The sequence below is a fragment of the Drosophila takahashii genome, chromosome 2L (genome assembly GCF_030179915.1).
Source record: "Drosophila takahashii strain IR98-3 E-12201 chromosome 2L, DtakHiC1v2, whole genome shotgun sequence".
NCBI lineage: Eukaryota > Metazoa > Arthropoda > Insecta > Diptera > Drosophilidae > Drosophila > Drosophila takahashii.
In genome coordinates, this window is record NC_091678.1 from 15,105,452 (window position 1) to 15,129,711 (window position 24,260).

At 38.5% G+C, this 24,260-nt stretch overlaps 2 protein-coding genes across 9 annotated transcripts in view; both read right to left on the reverse strand.

The window, feature by feature from the left end:
* Positions 1-1,299, reverse strand: part of LOC108063648 (uncharacterized) — a 46,419-nt gene extending 45,120 nt beyond the window's left edge. For all 7 annotated transcript variants that reach the window (XM_044395198.1, XM_070214206.1, XM_044395196.1 and 4 more), the window contains exon 1: positions 1,107-1,299. The gene's annotated coding sequence lies outside the window, so the exon portion shown is untranslated. The remainder of the gene's footprint in view (positions 1-1,106) is intronic.
* Positions 1,300-17,183: 15,884 nt separating this feature from the next.
* Or30a (Odorant receptor 30a) overlaps positions 17,184-24,260 on the reverse strand; it is a 97,721-nt gene continuing 90,644 nt past the window's right edge. Inside the window, exons 3-9 of one of the 2 annotated variants that reach the window (XM_070211601.1) lie at positions 18,441-18,753; positions 18,246-18,384; positions 17,922-18,192; positions 17,770-17,869; positions 17,610-17,711; positions 17,448-17,555; positions 17,184-17,386 (exon numbers count right to left, since the gene is read on the reverse strand). In XM_070211601.1, coding sequence (XP_070067702.1) covers positions 17,285-17,386; positions 17,448-17,555; positions 17,610-17,711; positions 17,770-17,869; positions 17,922-18,192; positions 18,246-18,384; positions 18,441-18,752 — 1,134 coding nt within the window. In that variant the 5' untranslated portion in view covers position 18,753 and the 3' untranslated portion in view covers positions 17,184-17,284. Of the gene's footprint in view, positions 17,387-17,447; positions 17,556-17,609; positions 17,712-17,769; positions 17,870-17,921; positions 18,193-18,245; positions 18,385-18,440; positions 18,867-24,260 lie in introns of those variants that run through there. The other variant, XM_017150790.3, reaches the window with a different exon arrangement.

Sequence of the window (24,260 nt, forward strand, 5' to 3'; positions counted from 1 at the left end):
GTGGGTGGAGAATCGAAGGGAGGTTTCCATTAAGCTTTGTCTGACAACAGGGTACTTTTAATAAGTAAATAAAAGGTTTAATGATTTTTCCTAAAGGTCCTTTGTATGTTTAAAATTAAATCAGATTTTATATTTTATTGTGTTGGCTTTAGTTTGCAAGTTTCTCTGATTTATTTATTTGTTTTAAGTTTTTAAACTATTTTACAATGATTAATTAAGTTTAATGCCTGGCTAATCTCCCTTTTATTAAATATAATGAATTAAGAAAGCGTGTCTGACTATATACTTTATACTTTATACTTATCATATATATATACTTTACAGAGGATCATTTTAATTGACAATTCATTTTTAAATCAAAATCCGAACGTCTGTAATATTTGGAAGCTATCATTTCAGTTCATAAACCTATCAATCCAACAAAACTCTGTTTACACCTCAGTTTTTAGTCTAGAAACCCTTGACACCTTGGGTAATTTATGTCTCCCTCAATTGCATTTCTTATCACTGCTATCCATTCCGCTCACTTAATTTATGACTCCTCTAGCTGTCTGCTGGCAGCCGCCAATTTCGGCTTGTTATTATTACCATTTTCCTTTCAGCAATCCACAAAGGAGTGCAACCAAGAAATAGCAAAAAAAAGAAGCATAACGAGATATAAAAACTAAACTAAAACCAACACAAGAGCGCAGTCAATAATTTTCACAAAACTGGTTTTTCTTTTTCGGGTTTTTCGGTCTGGGCAGGTCTCTAAAGTCTGCTGCAGGTAGTTTTTACTTTCGCACAATAAACACTGCGTATCTTTTTTTGTTTTGGGTGGTGGGGAGGGTAGGGAATTGGGAGGGGGCAAACTGCAAAGTGCAGATACAAATGTATCTTTTGGCATTCGCAACGATTCTTGGGCACTTTTCAAGCTGTTTATTGGCCCGATCGGATCAGTTTGTTTGCTGACGTCGGTTGGGCATATTATTTATATTTTCTTGGCGCGTTGCTTTCGCATATGGGATGCCAAACACGTTTGTTTTGATATTTCCGCTGACATATTAATTCTTGAATTTGGTTTCGTTGGTAATTGGTTTGCTGGTTTGTTGGTTTGTTGCACATACTTCTTTAGCTTAAAATTGAATTAGTTGGCAGCGCGTCGCGTCGCATTTCTTTGCGGTTTCTCGGTGTGTTTGTGGTTTGGCAAATTGAAAAAACCAATTTTGTTATTGGCCAAAATTTTATTTTCAAATTGAGTTGGTCGCGCAAAGCAAACGAGCGACCGATGCGAGGCGAACTGTCCACGCGAGCTGCCCGTTGAAGACTCGCTCAACGAAAACTGGTTTGCCATCGAGTACCCTGCATCGGCATGCGGGTGTCGCTTCAAACATGTTCGAGAGGCGCACAGTGGTCCGCACAGTGGGTAGACCAGAGCCCGAAAATACTGATAATCTTTTAAGAGATATTTGGCACTTGCCGTAAAAACTAATGATACTGAAAACATTACTATTGAAAAAGTAAAAAAACAATTCGCATAACTTTTTTATTTCTAATAAAATAACTATTGCATCACAAATGTGCTTAACTAGTCACAGCTCTGATATGAACTACGTTGGAATTAAAATAAACCTGATTTTAATGTAAAAATATATCGTAATATATATATATTTAAAATATTTAAATAAATAAATATATACCTAAAAATATTTATTCATACACTTAATTTATTGTCTGCAGAAGTTTTTCCAATAAAGTTGGGCTTAAACTCAATTTAATTGGGGATCCCATTCTCATCCCTTCACATGGTAGACTAATGAGTGCAAAAAATGTATGTGAAAACAAAAAACAATTTTGTTGGGAAATATAACTTGCTTCACGTCCTGAAAGTTTTCTTAAAAATTACACGTATAACAGTTCGAATTTGGTTGAAAAAATCTATCTCCCATTTCTAGTCTTGTCAAATGAGGAAATAAGAATTAGATTAAAAACTTTTCGATCGAGGGCAACAGTGCGCATGGGTGATAAACTTTTAAGCCAATTCGCAGACCCTAAAACGCGATTTTTTCAAAGATTGTCTTTGGGTATACATTAAATACCTCAATGCGCACCATATACGTTTCTAGGTGTTAAATCTACTTTTAAATATGAGGTCGATAAAACGTGACTTCTTATGTTTATTGCATATCGAACTATAGCATCTGACAACTTTTGTGTCAACAACCCAAGCTACAACACAACATTTTATTTTAAATTTGTTTTTTAAGATAATTATTATATAGTCGAAACATTTTCTAACCCCATAATTTTTCCCCTTTTCTGAATCGGAGCTGACCCACTGTACCGTGTTCGAGTTGCGATACAAATTTCCCAGTATTTTGATTTGTTCGTTTAGTCAGCAGTGCATCACCCAAAATTAATAAAAAGTAATCTTTTATTTCCTGGAAACTCTAAGCGTAATATCTTTAAATAGAGTCCATAACTTTGAAATGTTTGTATACATACAACTGTTCTATGTAGACAACTGAGACATTTTCTGAAATGGTCAACGAGTTTTAATCAACAAAATATTTGATTTTTTTTTTAAATTTTTTTAGACGTCTCAGACCGTCATTTAATTTTTATGAGCAATGAATAATTTGCGATTAAAGTTAAATTACTAAAATATATTTTTGAAATTTTGTTTTTTAAATAAAACTTAAATATTATTGTTTACACTTAAAAGATTCCGTTTGAAAGATTCATAGGGATTTGTACTTCGGGAAATTTTATTTCACAAAACAAACTGACGTGCAACCACACGCATCTCGAACTCGAACGCGCAGCCGAGAAATTCCTTCACATAACAAGAATAAAATATTATTGATGTGATGAATGCGAATATGGGAGATAAATGCTTAAGCCACTGTATGATGATCAGTTTGGTATCTACATATACATTTTCTATTCTTCTTCAAAGAAATATTATTTATAAAATATTTTTAGTCTTGCTTTTTAAAATTTAAATGGTTTTTTTTGTGCGAGTAGACAGATTTATTTCTCTCCTCCCTTCAGATTCCCTTGCGTTGGTGGTTGGAAAACAGGTTGTTCCCTTCGCTTTGTGCTGGGGATTTAAAAGGTTTATGGTCTCTCGGCAAACGAACCACAAATTGTTGCATGCTGGACCAGTTCAATGTCCCAAAATCGGTTTGAGAATCGTTTGAATTGCGTTAATTCTTTTTTTCCCAATGAAATAATCGAACACTCGACAATGGAAGGGAAAGCGAACAGCACTTGACTCATTGTATCATTGAAGTCCAAATTACCATAAGATGAGAATGGCAGCGGACTCATCGGGTCTAAGAGTTGTCTGGGATTCCATCTTGGCTTCATTGAGATGATTCACAGTGAATTTCACATACTGGCACACATGTAAATTTTGCGGTATGCGAATCACGCAATTATGCAAATCACCGGCAAATCGCTAAATCGCTATCTGTCTTTATTTTGCGCCAAACTCCAAGACGGAACGTGCCGTTTCCGACGATCTATGAGGGCCTCTATAGGTTTTTGGCTACTCCTCGACTTTAGTTTCCAATTACCAAATTGACACGCCATTCATGAATCTCAAAATCTTTTTTGGGATGTGTTCTTTGGTCTGGCGCCAGGTATAATTTTTTTAATTTTGGATATAAATGCGATGAATATTTGTCGTGTCTCGCGCATCGGATCTTATGTTTTTATGTTGGGTGTTTTTGGGTATTCTCAGAATTTGACGTGTTCGGCCGCATTTCGAATGATTTTTATTTTTTGATTTTGTGTCTGGCGACCGACACAAGTGGTTTGATAACTTTATTGGCTGTGTTCTCAATGTTCCCCCTGTCGTGTAATTTGTTGTGATTATCGGATCATGATTGGGGGTTTTAGAAACGTGATCGTGGTAGGGGAGACAAAAGTTCTTCTAAGACACACAGTTGGAAATCCATTCGGAGCTAACATATCAAAATTATGATTGAGGGACTATTGTGTCAGCCCCTATCTTATCATTCTAGGATTATAGGAACCGTGGTATATGGAGGGGACAATTTGGGGGGAGTATAAAATGATACCACCAAGAGTGTTGTTCAAAAAAACATGCAATTAGTAGCTTATAATTCTGTATATTCATATGAGATAGATATCTTATGCTTATATACTAGGTTTTATTTCGAACTTGTTATCTCGTGAATTCTTTATTAACTCACTCAAACGGTAAGTCTATGAAATATCGCATAATTGTTTGCAATATAATGCTTACTTAATCGGAATATATATAAACATTTAATAGACCCCTAAGTGTGCCATTTGTGGTGTCTTTTCATAATCATTCAAATGTTTTTAATGGCTTTCTATAGCTTCCATAGATGGCGGCCTTTCGTCTTGGGTTTTTGCTTTTCTGGTTCTGTGCCGCATTTCCGTTCCGTATTGGAAAAAAGCTTCGTTTAAATGATTTTTTTTGTTCTAACATTTTCAATGGTTTATCAAAATGCCGGCGACGCCGTTTCGTCTGGTCGCCTTTTAAGACTAAAGTTTCTTCTGTTCTTCCCTGGCTTTGTTTGCCTCTCTCTTTGTCTCTCTTTTGCTGGGTATTTCCGTCCCTCTTTCCCCGTGCATATCGACTTGGCCATATCTTTAGTATGCATTCGACGCATTCGAGAAGTTTTTTCCACTTTTATCGCAAACTTTGGCAGGGCAGGAAAAGGCGCGTTCGGACTTTGTGTTGCGCTCTTTTCCCCTTTTTGCCCCCATATTTTATTCATTTGTTTGAGTGTATGGATGAAGAATTGTCATATGTTTTGTATGCGCTGCATAAAACAATGCAAAAGTGACATTTCCTCAACTCGCCTTTCACTCTTATCAGCTGCCGAAGAAAAAGCAGCTGGGCTCGAGCTCAACATGCTGGTTATCGGATGCCGATTGCTGATTCCACTCCCAGTCTCCCGCCCCCTCCTCACCACTTTTGGATTGTCAGTCGGTCTTTAATACTCCGACAATCGGCTGACTGGACGACTGGATCCCGATAAGCCCCACTACCAAAGTGATAATAAGGCAAAAGAACTGCCGAGTCAAAAGAGCAAACTGCGCTCTGATTGCCAACTGACGATTGGCGATAGTCGATGTGCTGCAATTGATGATTGCAAAAGCTGAAACCAGAAATACTCTGTTCTTAACTATCAGTACATTAATTTCGATGATTAATGTGGATCAAATATGCACCATTATTATGTTATTATAATAAGATCCAATAATATTCTTTTAATTTTAATTAATTTTTTTATACTCTCTCATACGATAAATAAATTTCCATTTTCTCCTATAAATAAATTTCTTGATCATTGCCAAGTATTTCTTCCTCACTTTCATTCCCTTGCATTGATTAATTTTTATGAGCAGTTTGCGTATTTTCCCGATTGTAAATTTCATCTTGCTGCGCTGATGGCTTGTTTTCAAAACAGCCGTCCATAAATCACTGATAAAATGTCGAAGTATGCATAAAGTACTATTCCATTTATATTCATTTATATGCCTTTTGTTGCATCGACTGATTGTGCATTTTTCTCTGAATCAGTTTCCGCGGACTGTTCGTGGTCAGGCACTGACCATGGGCAATTAGTCAACGTGTGGCGCTTGTAATAGAAACTAATAGCCCCTCCTATTTCAATTCCCATTCCCCTTCCCCCATAAAGGCATTCCGAAAACACGCATTCTCTTCTAGCGACTTCAAAGAGGCCGTCAGTCCCATCAGGGAACCGGGGGTACTTTTAATTAGCTGTGTAAATTGGTCAACGAAAATTAAATTAATTACTCTAAGCGATGTTAATAACTTTATCGGCGTTGACAACTTTATTGGCCATCAACTGGGGGCTCGACTTTGATTGTGAGTTGTGACGAGAACAGATTTAATAGAGGATCATTTAAGATGGGGGAACATTTTAGGAATAGGAAATCTTATACGGGGCCATTCAACTCTAATTTTAATACAAAATTATCTTACTTTTGGTGTTTATAAATAATTTGAATTAAATATTCTTACTGTATAATTGGAATTGAATAAAAATATAACTACCTACACATAATCGCATATTTTGCAACTTAAAGTATTACAATATATTTAAAATTCCGCCATTTTAATTTTGTTTGCTACAAATATCAATCAATTTTTAATCCTATTTATCATGCCGACTTATACCCCATTACAATCGTAATTTATCCATATCAACGAATAAACATTTTTCTTTATAGTTCGCTGAGTTTTAACCAAAATAAACTGCACCCAGAAAAAAAAATGACCTAAAATGTCAAAAAAATGGCCTAGAATTTAGGTAAAATTGGCCTAAAACTGGAGCTAAGTCCTTGAATGGCCTAAAATTTAGGATTGTATGACCTAAAATGTTAGGCCATTAATGGCCTAAAATGGGGTAATTTTTGGCCTAGATTTTAGGTAATTGGCTGCCTTAAAATATGAGAAAACCCCTATCCAAAATTTTAGGCTTTCTTTGGCCTAAAAATTTGTACTGAAAATGTTTCATATTATAAAGTAAATACAGATAAATTTATAGCTAACTCGAGGTCAATGTCGGCTTAGTCTTCAAGAAGTCGTCATTATTCCAACACACAAAAACGAGCGAAGAGGCTTCACTGTTCAGCAGTGAAATCGCTGTTTTATTCAACGATGGAAGTGGGTTACCATGCAAGCCGCGCTATAACTGGTTGGGAATTATAGAGTCGCTAGAACGGTATCAGAGTTCCGTGCAAATTTATTTAGGTAAAATGCATTAATTTTAAGGCCCACGATGACCTAAAATATTAGGCTATACGGGACCTAAATAGTAGGGCAAATATACCAAAAATTAAAATTTTTAGGCAGTACATGACCTAAAAAGGAACTTTTAGTCCATTTAAAATGTTTTAGGCTATGCATGACCTAAAATGTTGTCCATCATTTTTCTGGGTGTGGATAGTTTCAGCCTTGACTTTATCTTCTGCCTTACTCCTTTTCCACTCTTCCTTGTCAGCTAGTTCGCATACCGATTCACATTCTTTGGCCGACTACCTGGCCTCCGTGGCTCACAGGTAGTCGAAAACCACTCACTGAAAACGCTCATAATCTTATTAGAATTCGATTGCGGTGCCAGAATCGTTTGAATTCGAACAAAAAAAGGTTTCCCACTCCTAACCAACTCATTTCATTAAAATGGTTTCGATGTTCGCCGGTATTTCTTTTGTCCTCTGATATTGACGCCCGCCTGTCTATCGCATCTTTTCAATAATAATTTGGGTCTTATTTAACCGCCAAAAGAAATACCAAAAAAAATCCGCCTGGCCAATGACTTTTTGGGGAGGAGAAGTGAGGAGCGGCTGAGTCACGATGTGAGTTTCGTGGAAGAGGCAACGATGAAGATGCGGATCTTCGATGAGGCACAAGCGACCAGGACAAATTGATGGGGCCTTATAAACGACTGATTAATCGCTGGCATAAAAGCCACAGAATTTTATATCTCAAGCTACAAATTCGCATTTCATTGCCCGTTTTCAAAGCCACTTTTGGAAAAATAAAAACTATAAATTCCGAAATTTTCATTGCATACTTTTAAGTGGCCATAAATATTCGATGACAAACTGTCGCAGAGATGCACTTTTAGGCGTCCCCCACAAATATTCCACCGAGAGATATCAGCCAAAATGAAAACTTTAGAACGTGATAGTAGTTGCACCGCCTTTTTGGAGGAGTGGCAGGGGATAAGGAGCGTGCCTAAGTGCCGCTTGTCTAGACTGCTCAACTAGCAAATGCCAAATGAAATAAATTTCTATTCGCCCCGCAACGAGCAAGGTAAATATTAGTGAGTAATTGAAAAGGCTTTCCAGGAGTGCTCAGAGGAAAAGCGAGTGGTACACTGCTAAACGTCAGTCATTGTTGTTTGTTGTTGTCGTTTTTTTTGGTGGGAAAAGCGGAAAACCTTAAGGACGAAAAAGAGAAGCCTTTGAGAAATTCCAGACCTGACTGCATTGGGATTTAACGAAGCAAATCAAAAGAAGTAAACAGAAGGATTGAAATAATAAGTAATTGAACATTAAATACACTTTCTGATTAGTAAAAATAATAAATGTAAAATAACTAATAATAAAACGAGTTTATTGAACTTTAAGCAATATATATCCTTTTATAATTAATTGTATTTTTTGTAGAAAAAATAAAAAGTATACAGAAAAATAAAGTAAGAAACTGTTAAGATTATTCTTAAATTTATTGGAATGTAAACAGTTATATTTGATTTAGAGCATATTTGTTTCTTTGATTAGAGTGTTTTAAGAGTGAAGTAGAAGGCTTGGCATCTTGAGAAAATCCTTTTCAGTTCGTTTTTTCTTGTGCCTTCATCCCCTTTTCGTTAGCAAGCCTCGAGCCATCATTCAAAGGCCTCAGCCCCATTTGGCGTTAATTAGTTTGGCAAGGCTGCGGGCGTGTGACTTTCACCAATCATTTACAACAGCAGCACCCCGTTTTCCCTCCCCCCCTCCGCACCACGAAAAATCCAACGATTCTCGCGTATTTTTTCCTCGCAGCCAAAACAATTTTCATTAACAGTCAGTCGCCGTCATCGACAGTTGCTGACATGCCTTTCCCCTACCAATCCACTTCTGACCCAAAGCTGATCCCCTTTTCGTGTCGCTCCTCTGATTACACATTTTAACGCCATTTTTGGCGCAACTTTTTCCCTTCTGACTTGGATGTTAAACCCTTTAGGCCACAAAAGGGAGGAAAAAAAGTTTTGGTAATACTATACATTAGCGGGCTCACCCCCGAAATTCGCGAAAAAATTATCCTCGATGGACCGCGATTTCTTAAGAATTTACGTGCAAAAAGAATTTGGCGGTCGGCCATGGTTCTCTTGTAATTAAATTTCAAAGTTCCCGGGTTTGCTATAAAAAACAAGGGTGCTTTTCTCATATTTTCAATCAAAGTAATTAAGTTTTAATGAGTTCCTATTAAATTAATAAATTGTTTAAATGAGTTCCTATAAAACTATTTAATTGTTTAAATGAGTTCCTATAAAAAAATGTAGAATTTTTTTAAATTAAAAGTTTTAATGAACACTTTTCCGCACCCCCATTGAGGTAAAGTTCCAGGTTTTTTCTTTAATAACCTTTTATGGCCTAGATATCTCTCTGCTGAAGTATTCCCGAATAGGAAGTATTTGAAAGAAGTGCGTTTAAAAAAGAAATTTAAAAAAAACTGCGCCGCAATCAAAAAAAATTTAAGAAAAAATCGCGCGATTTTTTCTTAAATTTTTTTTGCCTGCGGCGCAGTTTCTTTTGTTCAATATTAAGCTAGTAGTTTCAGCTGAATTAGGGTTGGTGTGTCGCTCAGAAAAAACAAATTCAATCTTTAAGTTTAGTTTTGGGTGGAAAAGACTAAAAGAAAGGTTAAAATATATAATCCTCCTTGGACCGCGATTTCTTCTGATTATCATAATAAAAATACACATGTGGTCATCCATGGTTATGAGATTTCTTAAGAACTCGCTGTCCATCGAGGATCATTTTTACGCGGTTGTGAGGACTAGTTCCCTATAATACCAATTACTCAGATGTTTGGAATTTTAAATTAGTCTTATTTTGACAAAAAAGGAAAAGGGTACATATATACATATATAATTTTTATAGCAAACGTTAGAAAAGCATACTTGTTTTTTATAGCAAACCCGGGAACTTTAAAATTCAATTACAAGAGAACCATGGCCGACCGCCAAATTCTTTTTGCACGTAAATTCTTAAGAAATCGCGGTCCATCGAGGATAATTTTTTCGCGAATTTCGGGGGTGAGCCCGCTAATGTATAGTATTACCAAAGTTTTTTCCTTGGTTGGGCGAACAGAAAATGAAAAGAATCTCAATGAAGGGTTAACAAGGAAAATTTGATTTATTTGATGAGTTTCTCTGTTTGCCAGAGAAGACGCATTTAATGAGCATGAAAATGAACTTGCCAGAAATGGCCAAAACAGAAACTAGAAAAAATTGGCTGGAATGAGTTTGAAACTGTAATTAATCAGGAAAATACAAATTAAATTAGTAGTGAAACTCTATTGAGGAGATGAAAAATCAATTATGAAATATAATTTATTTTTATGAAATTATGAAATATAATTTATTTTTATGAGGAATTTAATAAAAGTAAAACTGTTTAAGCAAAGAATTGAATTCTGTTATAAAATAAAAAAAACAGTCTCCCCCATTTTTCATTGCTTTCAATTTATTTGTTTTATTTTATTTGCCGATTGACAACAGAAAAACTTTCTTTATTTCCGGTTTATCGCTGGATCGCTGGCATTGCTTATGTATGTCACATTACTGCCTTATCCAGTCCATTCCAGCCTAGACAAAGGACATTTCAGCGCTGGCAATGGAATTTCAATGCACTCCCTATTATCCGCCCATTCTTCAGGGGCAGTATCTAATAAACAAGCGAAACATTTTCCTCCTACTTTTTCTCTAAATTCAATAAAACGCCGGGAAAGCAAAGGGAAACTTTTCAGTGTCGCAACAAAGCCGCTGATTATCCAAGTAGCTTCTTGGATATCCTCCAGGCACCTCCACCTCCTCCTCCGCAGGAAGGGGGCGTGTCAAGTGAGCAAGTGACATGAATAATTCCCAAGTCGCTTGGGCAAACATATCCATAGCCCAACGAACCCTTATTGTAATCACATTTGGGCAAACTCAAATGGAAGTTGTAAATTCAATTAGATTTAATTTACGCAACTTTGCAGCGAACCAAAAGCGAATGGGAGTAAAATAATGCCAAGGGGAAGAAAGGCGAATAACTTCAGAGCGAAAACTTTTACTCACTCAGGTTGGCGGGCATAATTAACTAAGAATGCGCAGTCTTAAAGTTTTCGTAAACTTTAACAAGTCCGTTGCAGCGTCAAATGTCAAGTAAGTGCCCGACATTAAATGTGCAAAAATTGCAAAACTTTTCTCATATAAAAAGCATATTAAATCATTTTTATGGCAACATTTCTTGGTTTTTTAGTTTAGAGGGGGGGAGGGTCGGTGCCTGACTGTTTCCACCTGTTTACATTGTTCTCTCGACACTTCCTCTTGTGCGTTTTTTATGCCCAGCTCATTCTCGTTTTATGCGCCATTTGGCGAGGCTCGTTTAGTGTTTTCGCCTCGTCTAGGCCTTACTTGGCCCACGGTGCGTATGAGTGATATTTTTATGATCAGCGAATCTAGAGTTATAGTTCATTTAGGGAATTATGGGAGAGATGTTTATGAGTACTTCTGCAGTGTATTTGCAGTTAAATAACTGTCATTTAGAATGTATAAACTAATGCAGATGTAGCGTAGATTATGACTCATCCCATTCATTCTCATTTTCAGAATAATTTAGAGGTTTTATTATCTAAATAGTATTGTCAGCTAAATTCTTAAATTCTGTGGATTTATTTAGAATATTCTTCTCAAATAAAAAGCAATATCTACAAAACAAGTTGACGACCTTAGGTCAGTTGCCTCCACACAGAATCAGCAGACTCAAAATGGAGAAATTTTGCAGTATTTCCCTTTTGGCCATTGTAAATCAAGCCATCTTGTGTATATATATAGAGACACCGTCTACATGGCAACTGAATTATCATAAGCAGTCACGTCAAGTGTTTGGCAACTGCTGCAGTGAAATTCTCACAGAGAGTGCAAAGTAATCGGAATGCAAAATAGTTCGCCAGCAGCAGCTGCGACCAAAAAAGTGAACTTGACATTTGACATGTGACAGCGACTGTGGCAGCCAGACAAATAAAATGTAAACAAAACAAAAGCCCAAGCCAAAGTACTGAAATCGAAACAAAAGCAACGGAGACCAGCAAGCAGCAGTTGACAGCATCATAATTTGGCGAAAAGTTTCGCCCAACTATTCCAATCAGGCATGCAAATAAGAATGGGAAATGTTAATTAACTAACATGGCGATGGGGGACTGTACCTGGGCTGGTCGCAGTCAAGGTTAAATTAGCTAATTGGCTGAATGTGGCGTGACTAAATGAGCTGGCTAATGTCAGCATGCTAAAGTTGTTAAAAATATTTATGACATGCAAGATAAGAGCGGGTATTAACTGGGTGTCACTAAAATTCTGCGACTTTAAGTCTTTAAAAGTTGTTAAAGACAATGTGTGAACATTATATTGGCGCCTTGCGTTTCTCTCAATATAATATTTAAATTGGAATTGAAATGTTAAAAAGGCAAAGAGGCAGGCAGACGGCAGCAGGCTCATTGGCCATGACGGTGATAATCTACCCCTGAGACTAAACAGGCCCTAATGGAGTAGACTCAAAAAAAAAGAGGGAATGGAAAAGGACAGAGGCAAAATGCAAAACGACAGCCCACAACAAAGTGTCAAAGCCGCCAGACAAGCAGCTCCAAAAAAAAAAACAACTAACACTTTGATACAAAAAGCGAAGCGTCGGTAAAAAGAAACGCATAATAAATAAATGGCGTGTTTTTAAAAATGTGGAAAAAAAATAAGTAAGGAGTACAGAAAGTGACCGCACTGTAATCAAATTGGAATAACTCAAAGTAATCGAAAGGAACTACAATAAAATTGGAAAATGCAAGAAAAGAAGAGCAGGGGAAAAGCTAAGTGAGAGCAGATTCTTCGACAAAGAAGTTTTCCTTGGGGCATGATTGGCAATAAGATTCGGTTAATGCTGAGAAATTGGCTTGCATTGGTTGATTCAGTTAAGAATACCGCAAAGCCACTTTACAATACCAGTAAAATAAATTATTTGCGTCCATCGAATTCATTTAATTTTAAGCTTTTTATAAATAAAAACGCAATATAAATTGATCATAAATTTAATTTTATACATTTTAAATTTAAATTGGTCTGTCTTTTTTATACCCTTGCAGAGGGTATTATAATTTTGGTCAGAAGTTTGTAACGCAGTGAAGGAGACGTTTCCGACCCCATAAAGTATATATATTCTTGATCAGGATCAATAGGGGAGTCGATATAGCCATGTCCGTCTGTCCGTCTGTCCGTCTGTTTCAATACCGTTTGCGAGCTCAGTTTAAAAGCTAGCGCCTTGAAACTTTCACAGTCGTCCTAAAACATGTGTACGCAGATCAAGTTTGAAAGCCGACCCGATCGGACGTCTATATCCTATAGCTCCCATAGGAACAATCGGATATAGCTTTCACAAAAATGAAGATATTTCGCTCAGTGTAAGAGCTATTGGCATGAATCTTTCCAAATCGTATTTTTTTGTGCGTACCTTGATCAGGGTAAAAGCGCGTGCCGATCGGACGTCTATATCTTATAGCTCCCATAGGAACAATAGGGTGAAATCGGTCAAAATGTGACGTTTTTCAGGATATTTCGCGCAAAATATTAGCTATTCCCATGAAACTTTCCAAATCGTATTTTTTTGTGCGTACCTTCATTAGGGTAAACGCGCGTGCCGATCGGGCGTCTATATCCTATAGCTCCCATAAGAACAATAGGGTGAAAAATTTTAAAATTTTATTTTTTCAATTATAAAATAATTTGTTGTTTATTAATTCATGTTGCTAGTCTAGTCAAGTTTTAATTCGTAAAATCTGCAAGGGTATTAAAACTTCGGCTTGCCGAAGTTAGCTTCCGTCCTCGTTCAGCCTAAATTAAATCCTTGACAACAACAAAGAGCCCACAGAAAATCCGATTAAAATGTGTAATCACAGAAGAATTTCACACATCAGACAACCATTAACACAACCTGAAAGCTTTCTAACTTCGTTTACAGGACCGGGCTGCATTCCCATCGCAACCGGCTTTTATTCTTACAATTTTAAGTGACACAATCCTGAAACCATGAGACTCCCACTTTGTTTCTGCCAGAATGCGAAAGGCTTTCCGACTGCAATTGGCCTGCAGCCAAAACGACACTGGTCAAACACGGAAGCATTAAACGGGGGGTCTTCCCCCATAATCCTGGCCAAAGAGGAGGCATTCCAGCCATGGCTCTGGTCACGCACTCTCTTTTGGCATTCATAAATCGCTTACCAAACTGAAATCTTAATCAGATTTGTGCAGCAATTTTGATGGCATTCGGCAGATCCTGCCGACCTGTCCGGACCGTAAATAGCAATTTGCCAGACAGGCAAACGGGCAAAGAGCCATCTGTGCTCTTGGCCTGAATTAGGCGCGTTTTATCGGAGAATTTGCAACTTTGATTCTGATTGGCAGTTTGTTTCGGTCCTCGGTCTTCGAACCCAATCGCATAACTGCCTGCAGTTTAAATGGTCAAATTAATTTCATTAGCCAGGCAAATACACAGAAGGCAAACGCCACCACGTAACCGACGTCCAGCTGTTTAGTCAGCTAATTAAATTTGATTTGGCCACACACAAAAGCCACTTCGCCTCAATTATGCAAGAGGTACCACATATATTGCAGGTTGCGCTTTTAGTTTCAATTACCCTTGCGCTGCAACTGAAATTGCGGTTAATTATTCAGAGCATGCACTAATGGAAAACTTCAGTCATCAGACAATTCACTGGCATAGATATCATTTGGAGACGGGTCAAGGCAACTAATGGAGGGAGAAAGCGATTCCTGACAAGGATTGACATATAAAGTGTAAAGGTAAAGATATCCGAGAGCTATCCTGAGCTTCGTTTGGCATTTTTATTAATATTTTATGTCGAATACTTAGCTGAAAGTGGAATCTTAGTATTTTATAAAATTCTTTTAGAAAAAGTCTTAAGTCTTGGTATACAAAAATATTTCTGGCACTTTAAAATAAAGTTTTTGGTAGCACAACTTCCCACTTAACCCAAGTATTTTCCGAAGTCCCATGATCCGGCCCTCCCATTAAACTTTTCGTCACTGCAGGCAAACATCATAAAACCCTTGAAAGGTTTTTATTTACCACCCTTACAGAAAGAACAAAAAAACATAAAACACTTGACCGCTTGACCTAAATTTCCCAGCCAGAGGAGCAGGATCAACGACTCTCGTTGACTGTCCCTTTTGTCCCGGTCAAAAGTCAAATGTCAACAAAATAAGCGCAGGCGAACACGAGAAATGTTTTAAAAATGTCCACACGTAGGCAATTTCTGGATGATGCGCATAAAACAAGCTTTGAATTCGAGGGGGCGAAAACTATGAAAGAAAATTCACGAATTCACGGGGGTGTGCAGAATTCGATGGAGAGAAGGGTTATATCTGAGTCGCCTCATTAGGCACTGGCAGCAGTCATGATTTCCACTCAAGCAATCTTCTCACATAACTTGGCCCGGGGCGAGAATTGACGTAAATTGATTTGAGCCCTGATAAATTTCGAATGCCTGGAGGGCTGTTTCAACTGCCACCTGCCTGGAAATTAAAGATTGCCCTATAGAGATGCAGAGTTGGCTATTTTAAGCAGAAAACAAGAACACAATAGATATACAGAGGCACTGCAATTTTTTGAGATCTGAAACTACTTAAGGTGTCTAAAAGTATGCTACGGAATATTTTAATTTAAAGATTTTGCAGCCTACTTTTAGACACCTTTTTAAGAGTTCTTAAACCTATAGAGATTTTGATTTCTAGCTTTTAACTTGAAATTATTCTCAGCTATTCCGTTTGTTTCCTTTTGTAATCCATAGCTGTCATCACTGTTGGTCCTTCGCTTTTTGCTGTTAGTGTTGATAAGCTCCATGCTCGCACGTACAACATTTTAGCACACTATTTGGGATGCGGGATGCCGGGAATATCCGCCCTAGAAATGTGTCAATTTGGCGTCAAAGACATTGACGGAGCAACAACATGTTTACATTAGCAATAAAACAGGCACAGTACCATCTGAAATTCACGATGAGCCAGCTGCCATCGGCATACAGAAGGGGATGGGGAGGTCCTTAGGTGTTCGTTTGGCTCACGTACTCCTGGGTGGAAGAACTAGGGGAAGTCTTGGCGGATCTTCTTCTCCATCCCCCCGAGACCAGCCAGACAATAACTATAATTGTCGCATCAGCATTTTTTCCGGCCTCTTCCTCAGTCTCAACGCCAAAAAGTAAAATAAAACGCGCCAGTCATGATTCCGGGAGACCGGGAAGGAGGTAAATTCCATTAAACCAACCGACTCAGACTCAGACGCAGACAATGCCTGAAGGCTCGTCAAGTGATTCCATTTGTAGGTCTGCCGCCGACTTCTGCTTCCTGACTTCAGTTGGCTGTTAGCGGGGATCTGTGAGGGGCGTATAAAAAATTCCTAAATTAAAGTCAATTCGAAGACGAGTCTGCGTTGAAATCAGATGTTGATGATGGGTTGGTTCGGCAGGGGCACAAAGTCTTGAGGCTGAAGAGAATGCTAATGCTGATTAGGGAAATTGAAGTGATAATGAGAGCAATGTATGGGGGCTTTTATTTTAAGGGTGAAACATGGAATATGAGGATGATTACAAAGGGTGTTCACTATTTTTTAATATAATTAATTTTCACATTTACTTAATTTTGTATGATATTTGTAGTGCTTATACTAAAATGTTTAATATAAAAAGTGTACAAAAAATAATATTCTACTAATTAAAATACCTACAAATTAAATGGATAACCTTATTCTAAAAAGCACACGCTAAGCTAAGCTATTTTCCTACAATGTTTTTTTAACAAATTGAATCGATAACTTTGGAATGCCTTACTTTGGGAATCCCATTTCGGTTTTAGAAAATGAAGCAATAAATGCTTCCCCCTCGCACCTCTCCTCTTTGGGGATAAACAACCGAGTTTCCAATTTCCAGCATTAATTAACAATTTGGCTCACTTGGCACTCGGAGCGGGAATTTGTAAGCAATTTCGGACACAATAGAGGTGGCTGCTCGCCTTGGACCCGGAATCCCAGTATCAGCTGGCGGCAGACTGGACAACGTTTATTTTACGAGAACATTTTAATCTAATTTAGCACACTTTAGATTTATATTTGCTTAAATAGAAGTTATCTGAATGGCACGTGCCGGGCATAACAAAGGGCCAACAGCCCTGGTGGTCAACTGCCAAGTCCAAGATGCGGCCGAGAGGGCAACAAAGAGCCACAGAAGCAATTTTATTATAGTTTATTTCGTTGGTCGCTCCTTTGGAATATTTCGGAGACGTGTTGCAGTTGCCTCGAATGCATTTGCAACAATCCAATTGCACCGCACCTCCCTTTTCCCCCCACTGCACACAATATCCTTAGTTGGAGGACGTTTGCTGCTTAAATGCAATCAATTGTGGCAATTGCTCGTCGTCCCTTTAAGGCTGCCAAAGGATGTGGAGTTAACCTTGTAAGCGGGTTTTCCTTAGCCGTAAACGCGACGCAGCAGGGTGAAGAACGAGTAAATGGCGTTCAGCAGGGACTGCAGCATCTTCAGGTTCATGGGATAGGTGCCACCCACCAGAATCTGGAGAGGAAATAATGGTTAACGACTAGTCATCAACGAGTAACTGTCCATAAGACTTCACCGCCAAGGGCTTTTGTGAACGCATTATCAGAAACTTCAAAGTCTTTTGTGTGTCCACATCAAAGTCCATCCAATTGCTCTCATAGGCAGCGATGGCAATATCGAAGCTCTGGGGGGAAGTGAAGTTCACAGGTCATTTCAAAATAAAATGGAAAACTCTTACTTGAAAGTATAGTTCGTTGGCTACGTAGTAGAGAACCACACTGTTGGCGAATATCATTACCATGTAAGCAATAACTATGACGGTTTGGGCAATGGTTTGGGCCTGTTTTGGGAAAGGGAAATTCAATAATAAAATGTATGAATTAAATCCCACAACTCACAATTATCAGCGAGAAAAGAAGAACACAAAGCATGGCCCCAAAGCAGAGGAACTCTACCAAATGAAGATGAGTATTCAAAGCATTCATAGAGTCCACTAATCTGAATATTTAAAAATGTTTGGAGAAAAATAAATAAATATTTAAGGACTCACCCCGTCAATTTTAATTGATATTTTATGCACCATATAATTTCGCCATGAACTTGATCAACTTGCAGCTTTTCTAGACTCCTCAACTTATGTTGCAGAACTTGACACATGAGTATAGCAAAAAGGGTAAAGGTAACTACCATATTGGTGTATGGAATGTACATGCAACATCCCATGGGGGCCATAATGGCCTGGATAACAAAGAAAATTTCATAGTAGGGTGACACGTACTTGTACTCATCGATAGCGGGCAAGTACATGCCATATGGTAAAACTGTTCTTAAAAGAAAATGAGATTAAATCATCCAAGAAAATACATCTTCTCACCTCTTTCTGAACCGAAAATTGGATAGGTAACAAAGCCAATGCAAGTGCAACAGCCCATAAGCAAATTAACCCTTCCTATAAAAATTGAAAGGCGTGTGGTCTTCTCCACCAACAGATTAATAGTGGGATCATCTGATTCCTAAATATTTTTGTAATATATTCTTTGTAATCTTTATTATATTTTACAGTACTTACCAACAATTCTATATAACAGTTCTTCACCATTTCAATGAATCTTTCATAGCTAAATCGTTGAATACACAGCAAAACACCTCTAACCACTGTGTTGGTGAACAGAACAGCCAAATACGCATTTCGGATGATGAAATCCAGGGACTCGGTGCTCAGATATATATCCACATACTGAGTACAGTTGATTATCATGTACGGAGCCATAGCGACATATCGACGCCAGTTGTGAACGAAGAGATATGACCAGAACTTCATGAGCTTCAGAGTGCTACCGAAAATGGGCATATCCACAGTATCCATCGATTTCAATTTCATACTGCCGGTGACAATATCCACAGAGGTGTGAATTACACAGCCAACAACGGCTTTGTTTTATAGCTATCCCAGTGCTTAGGGGTGACTTGTCGTGATGTCATCATAATTAGGATTTAATTAATGGGTTTTCGTCGTGATTGTGGGAGGGCAAATGTGTTAATTAGCCCGCTAAAGGCTGTTATTAGAGGTGTAAAGGATACAATCGGATTTCAAGTGTCCTTAAAGAAGATTGTATTAAATTCTGTAAGACTTAAAGTCGTCCTTCGTTGGATTAACTTCAAGAGGCCTTCTTTATAAATGGCTCCTTCGACTACTTAACTTCATTTAACCAGAGAAGCAGCCGCAACATCTTCATTTTTCATGGCAGACCCTCAAATAGTCCGATAAAAAATCTTAATCGGCAGCAATTTGTCTGTTGCCCAGCTGAAGGAACCCACAGAAATACCGAAAAACCTCAAGCAAACAAAAGGCGTTCAAAGAGCAACCTTTTTCATTAGGACCCAGGGCGGGTCGACAAAGCCCACTACACATGTTCCAGACTCCCAATCTGTGTGCCAATTACAAGTGGCAGACCCTCGACTTCTTTGAACTTTGAACCCACACTGGAGGTTTTCCCCCTTAATATTTATGGCCATATAAACAGCCAGGGAACTGAATCATTTGTCATTAAGTTGCGATCGAAGCAAAGGAATTTCTTTTATTTCCAAGATAGAAAATCTTAATTGAGTTGCAATTGGAAATATATGTTTGTGTGGACAAAGCTGAGAGAAAATATGCTATCAATCAAACAAGTTATTAAAGAAGAGAAAGAAAGTCGAACCTTAATTACATTCCAACTTGGTTGAGAGAGATAAATTGCGTATACGCCCTGTTAATCCCCCAGTTTTGCCGTCACTTTGGCTTTATATCAAGGTGTTACTTACGCTTGATTTGCTTTATGATGCATGTGACCGGCTCTCCCCTCGTTTTTCAGTCTGGCAGCTGTCTTAATATGAAACTTAGTTAGTCGGGGGCTTCAAAACTGCACTGCGAAAAGTTCAGAGGGCTTAAAGGGGGATTTTTCTCTCGATGGCGCAACGTATTTGGCAGTTAGCTTTTACGTCGGCCAATTAAAATTTTAATTGGCTGAACGTGGCCATTAACAGAGGCAACTATAAAAGGCATAAAGACAATGTCGGAAAATTTCTTTTACTTCCCCTGCAAAATATCTTAATATTATCCGAAATGCTTTAAGTGTTTCCAAAAAAAAGGGGGGGGGATAACGAGTCGAATGCGAGAAAAACAAGCTGCAGGGCGCACCTTTTTGCGAAAGCGGAAACTAACAAGCAAAAGGGACGAAACAGTTGAACCTGCAGCCTGTATCTAGTATCTTGTATCTTGTATCTGCGTTGGGGAAGCACTTAACACGCGTTATGAGGAGCTGCCGTCGGGGGCTTGGGAAATGCAACGAGCTTGCAACTTTTCCTAGCTGCTAAGTAGGAAAATCGCTCCCAGACAGAGCAAAAACAACCAAAAACGAAAGAAATAGAAAGGAGCAGTAGCAGGGCGCTGGCGGGTAACTACGTGTCATATGACAAGTGAAATGTGCGCAAAATTACTTGTTTAGTTGCGGTTAAGACGCCTTAGACTTCCTTGGGGTTTGCGCCAGACCAACTACAGATATTTGCATTTCTTGGGGTTTGCTTTATGAAATGTGCAAGATAAACATTTGCCACGGCTGTCGGAAGAGCCAGCAAAAGTTTTGCGGCCAAACTAAATTAGAGGCGACGATGAACGCGAGAGTTTAATAAATGGAAATGGGTTTTTATTAAATTCTGTTTGGCCATTTTTATGCCTTTCACGTGGCAGTGGCGGGAAAAGCAACCCTCGAGGCAGGGCAAGAGGAAAGTTTGTGCCACTTTTCTTTTCTTGGCATTGTCTTTCCCTCATGAAAACCTCAGGGGATGTCATTTGGAGGCGGCAAGTGTAAAAATTAAGCAGCCAGGAGGCGAGACATTGAGTGAGATAAAATTACATGGAAAACGAAGGGGGCTGGTGGCTAAAAGTAATTGTAAAGTATGCTAAGAGGCGTGGCTTGGCAGCCTCAAGAGATGTGCTTCCTTTTCGTTTTTGTCCTCACAAGATACAAAGAAAGCGGCAGTAAGCGGAAAATGTGGAACAAGGTTGATTCCGTTTTCCATGTGGGTAATTAGTCTAAGTTCTCCCCTTTAAAAGTGACTTAAATAGAATCCAAGTCCAATCCTTGATCATTTGTCCTTTCATTTTCATCAAAAGTCCTCTCCCTTTTTTTTTAAATCTTCCTGAGAAATGTGACGAAACTTTTTCAATCTAAAATTATCAAAGCAAACATCAAAGTTGATACAGCAGCAAGAAGCGTCAACAAATTAGCAAAATTGGGGAAAACAGAAATGGAAAACGGGGAAAAACTGTCAACATGAAAGGGCGACCAGAAAAACTTTTACAAGCCGAAGCACAACAAACATTTTCACACCTCATGAGTGGAATTTAAATTTTCTATCCGGCAGAAGAGAACTTTCTTGACGTGCCACTGTGTGTGTGTGTGTTTGTTTGTTACTCATACGCCCCGTGTGTCTGTAAAATTTCATATCAATTTCGTTGGGATTAAGTTATATTTTAGTGCTCGGCAAAGGTGTTTATAGCAAGTTGAGTGTGTGTGCTTTCCCTGCTGAGATTTTGAGCACGTGCTAGTCCTCAAGGCTTTCGCACTTTGTGTGTTTTCGCTTTTTTAAGCCGAGTGGAGATTTTCATTCGAACCAAAATATTGATACAGCCTCAAGTGTTTGTGGGAGACAAGGAAAACACATTTGGTTCATGATTTGCTGTTAGGAAAAATAGTGGAAAATTCATTGGAAAACAAAAAGGGCCCTATTTAAATATTTAAGAAGTTATGGTTTAGTTAAGGTTCAGTTACGGTTAAGGTTAAGTTTAAAATATAATGTATGTGGTTATTTTATAATCTACATTTGAAAATGTATTTATTTTTACAAGTGCCAACCTCATTCTTCCAATCCATTTCATCTGCCTACTTTTAGATTTACCACACCCATATATAATCGTACCCTCCATTTGCCGCATTGTCATTTCATCATTTTCGCTTAATTGAATGAGTTCTGGGACTGAAAATACACACATGTGAGTGCGTACTTACCGAAAGCTCCCTGGACCCATGGACTTACAAATCATAAAAGTCATGACCCGGACAGTTCATAAAAAATTCGGCCCAGAGCAGCAATTGCCATACAAACAGGCGCATTACGGCTGAGGGGTAATATTTGTCCCCCCAATTCCGAACCCAAATCCCGATTCCCAGCATGACCGGCATATAATTCAAACACGTACCAATACAGTGCCATAGAGCACTGTGCACACGATGGTGCTGGGCAAAACGATTTGGCCAACGGTAATCAGGCAATTTCATATGAATAAGTAAGCAGGCAATGCCGCCTGAGTGTATGCAATAAATTTCGTTGTATTACGAATGCGACGCCGGCGCTTCTTATGAAAATTTTAAAAGCCGCCAAACTATGCTCCCGACTGTGATTGCTTCCATCTTGCCAGTCCGTTGTACCAGGTCCCTCTTTCTACTTACTACCACCCGCAGCCACTACAAGCCGGAACAACAGGAAAATATAAATTTATTACCCAGAAACGTGCAGGAGGAGGCCGAGTCAAGGTGTTTATTACTTATTTAGAGCGGCTGTGCCTCCAAAACTCCCAGGGAGCGGAACAAGGCCACTGCTTCCCGAGATAAGAGAAATACCTGAAAATAAGGCAATATTGTAAGGGAAAGGATACCCTAAAATCAGGTCGAACTGGCAATTCGACGATGGGATTGGATTTCTTATTTTTATTATATTATATTATTTAACACTTAAACTTGGAAAATAACCAAAATGAAAAGTAAAAGATCAAACCAGTCAAAGATCACTAATATTTAATATTTTTTCTTGAACAGTGTCCTTAAATCCCTTATCCTTTTATAAAATAAGACAATTGCTATTTAATTTTTATTTTCCATTATATTTTAAACATAAAATGGATTTCTTGACCAATTCATTTTGTTTTTAAAGTTTAACCATAGAGTATTGTCAAACATCATGGCACAGCGAAAATACTCTTATACTCCAGGTAACTGAAGTTCGTTCCCCTCACAGCGGGCGGGGTTTGAGCTACTTGGCGGGGAGCCCCAAGTGGAGAACGTGCCTGAGGCTTTGGCGCCATCAAGTGGCAATCGAGGACCTCTTCGTAGACTCGAATATTGGAACGAATGAGGGGACGATCGTGAGGCGGCAACTGGCTGCCACTAAACATTTTAATTAGAAAATTTTGCACAGCCAGTTGAGCCGACCACAAATCCAATTACCAAGTAATTATGCATTTAATTTGGCACAGCGGTGAGATGGCGAAGCAGACTCTTCATGGCCAGTCATTAATGCAGATGGCTGGCCATCAAATCAGCTCAACTCGACACCGACAAACAACGCCCACATGTGTGGGCTATACTCAGCTATATGCAAAGTAACAAAAACTTTTTGCCGCATAACTTTCGGCTTAAAAATTTCAATTTTGTGTGTGTCTAGCCTCGTCTGCACCTCCTCCTCCCCCTCCCTTATCACAAGGGCTTACTGTACTATCTGGCATGCAATTAAAAGTTGTTTCCATGTTTTGTCTGCCCCCAGACGCTTATTACAAATGTCGAGACCAGCCGACCACAATCAAAGAGGTCAAGTGCAGTCTGCAAATGTTTTTTCGAGTGCGTAATTTACGGCCGCTTGTCTTGTAATTGGCCCAGGTCGTGGTTCAGGCTTTGGACAACTTTTTCCCACTATCCAGATAATGATCCTTTTTTTTTGCGATTTTTTGAAATGCTATAAAACTGTCAGCATGCAAGCCGCTAGACAAATATTTACCACTTGAATGCCAAGGGGTCTGCATTTTTTATTGCTCTGTTCATTTTCGTCTTCTTTTTGGCAGAAACAGCGCCAAAAAACGAGCTAAAATTTATGTGGTGACCTGGTTTCCAATCGGCAAACTGCATTGGTTAAAGAAATTAAAAACTAAAGTGCTGAATGCTAAAAATATTATAAAAAGAATTTTTCCTTCGAGGCATTTCCTTGAGGAATTACCCATGTCTGCATAATTTAGGCACAACCAATAATCCCACTTTACCTTTGCTGGCCATCAATCGATAGACAGCCATCCTTGATTGGCGAGGCCTGAAACCGTGTTTATTTTCAGCTTAGTTTCTGTCCTTGCTGTCCCTCGCCTTGACACACTTTTCTTAGCACAAAAAAGGCAAGGATGAGTGAAAACTTTTCCAGGGCCCAGCCAAAAACGCCTTTAATTTCCTGTCGATTTTCTACGCATGTCAGGCAAATGTTGAGATTGATGAGGGCAACGTTATCCCTTGCAACGTAGGATTGTTTCCACATAAACTTAAATTTATGCATAAATTATATATATTTATTTTTTTTTCCTTCATCAAAC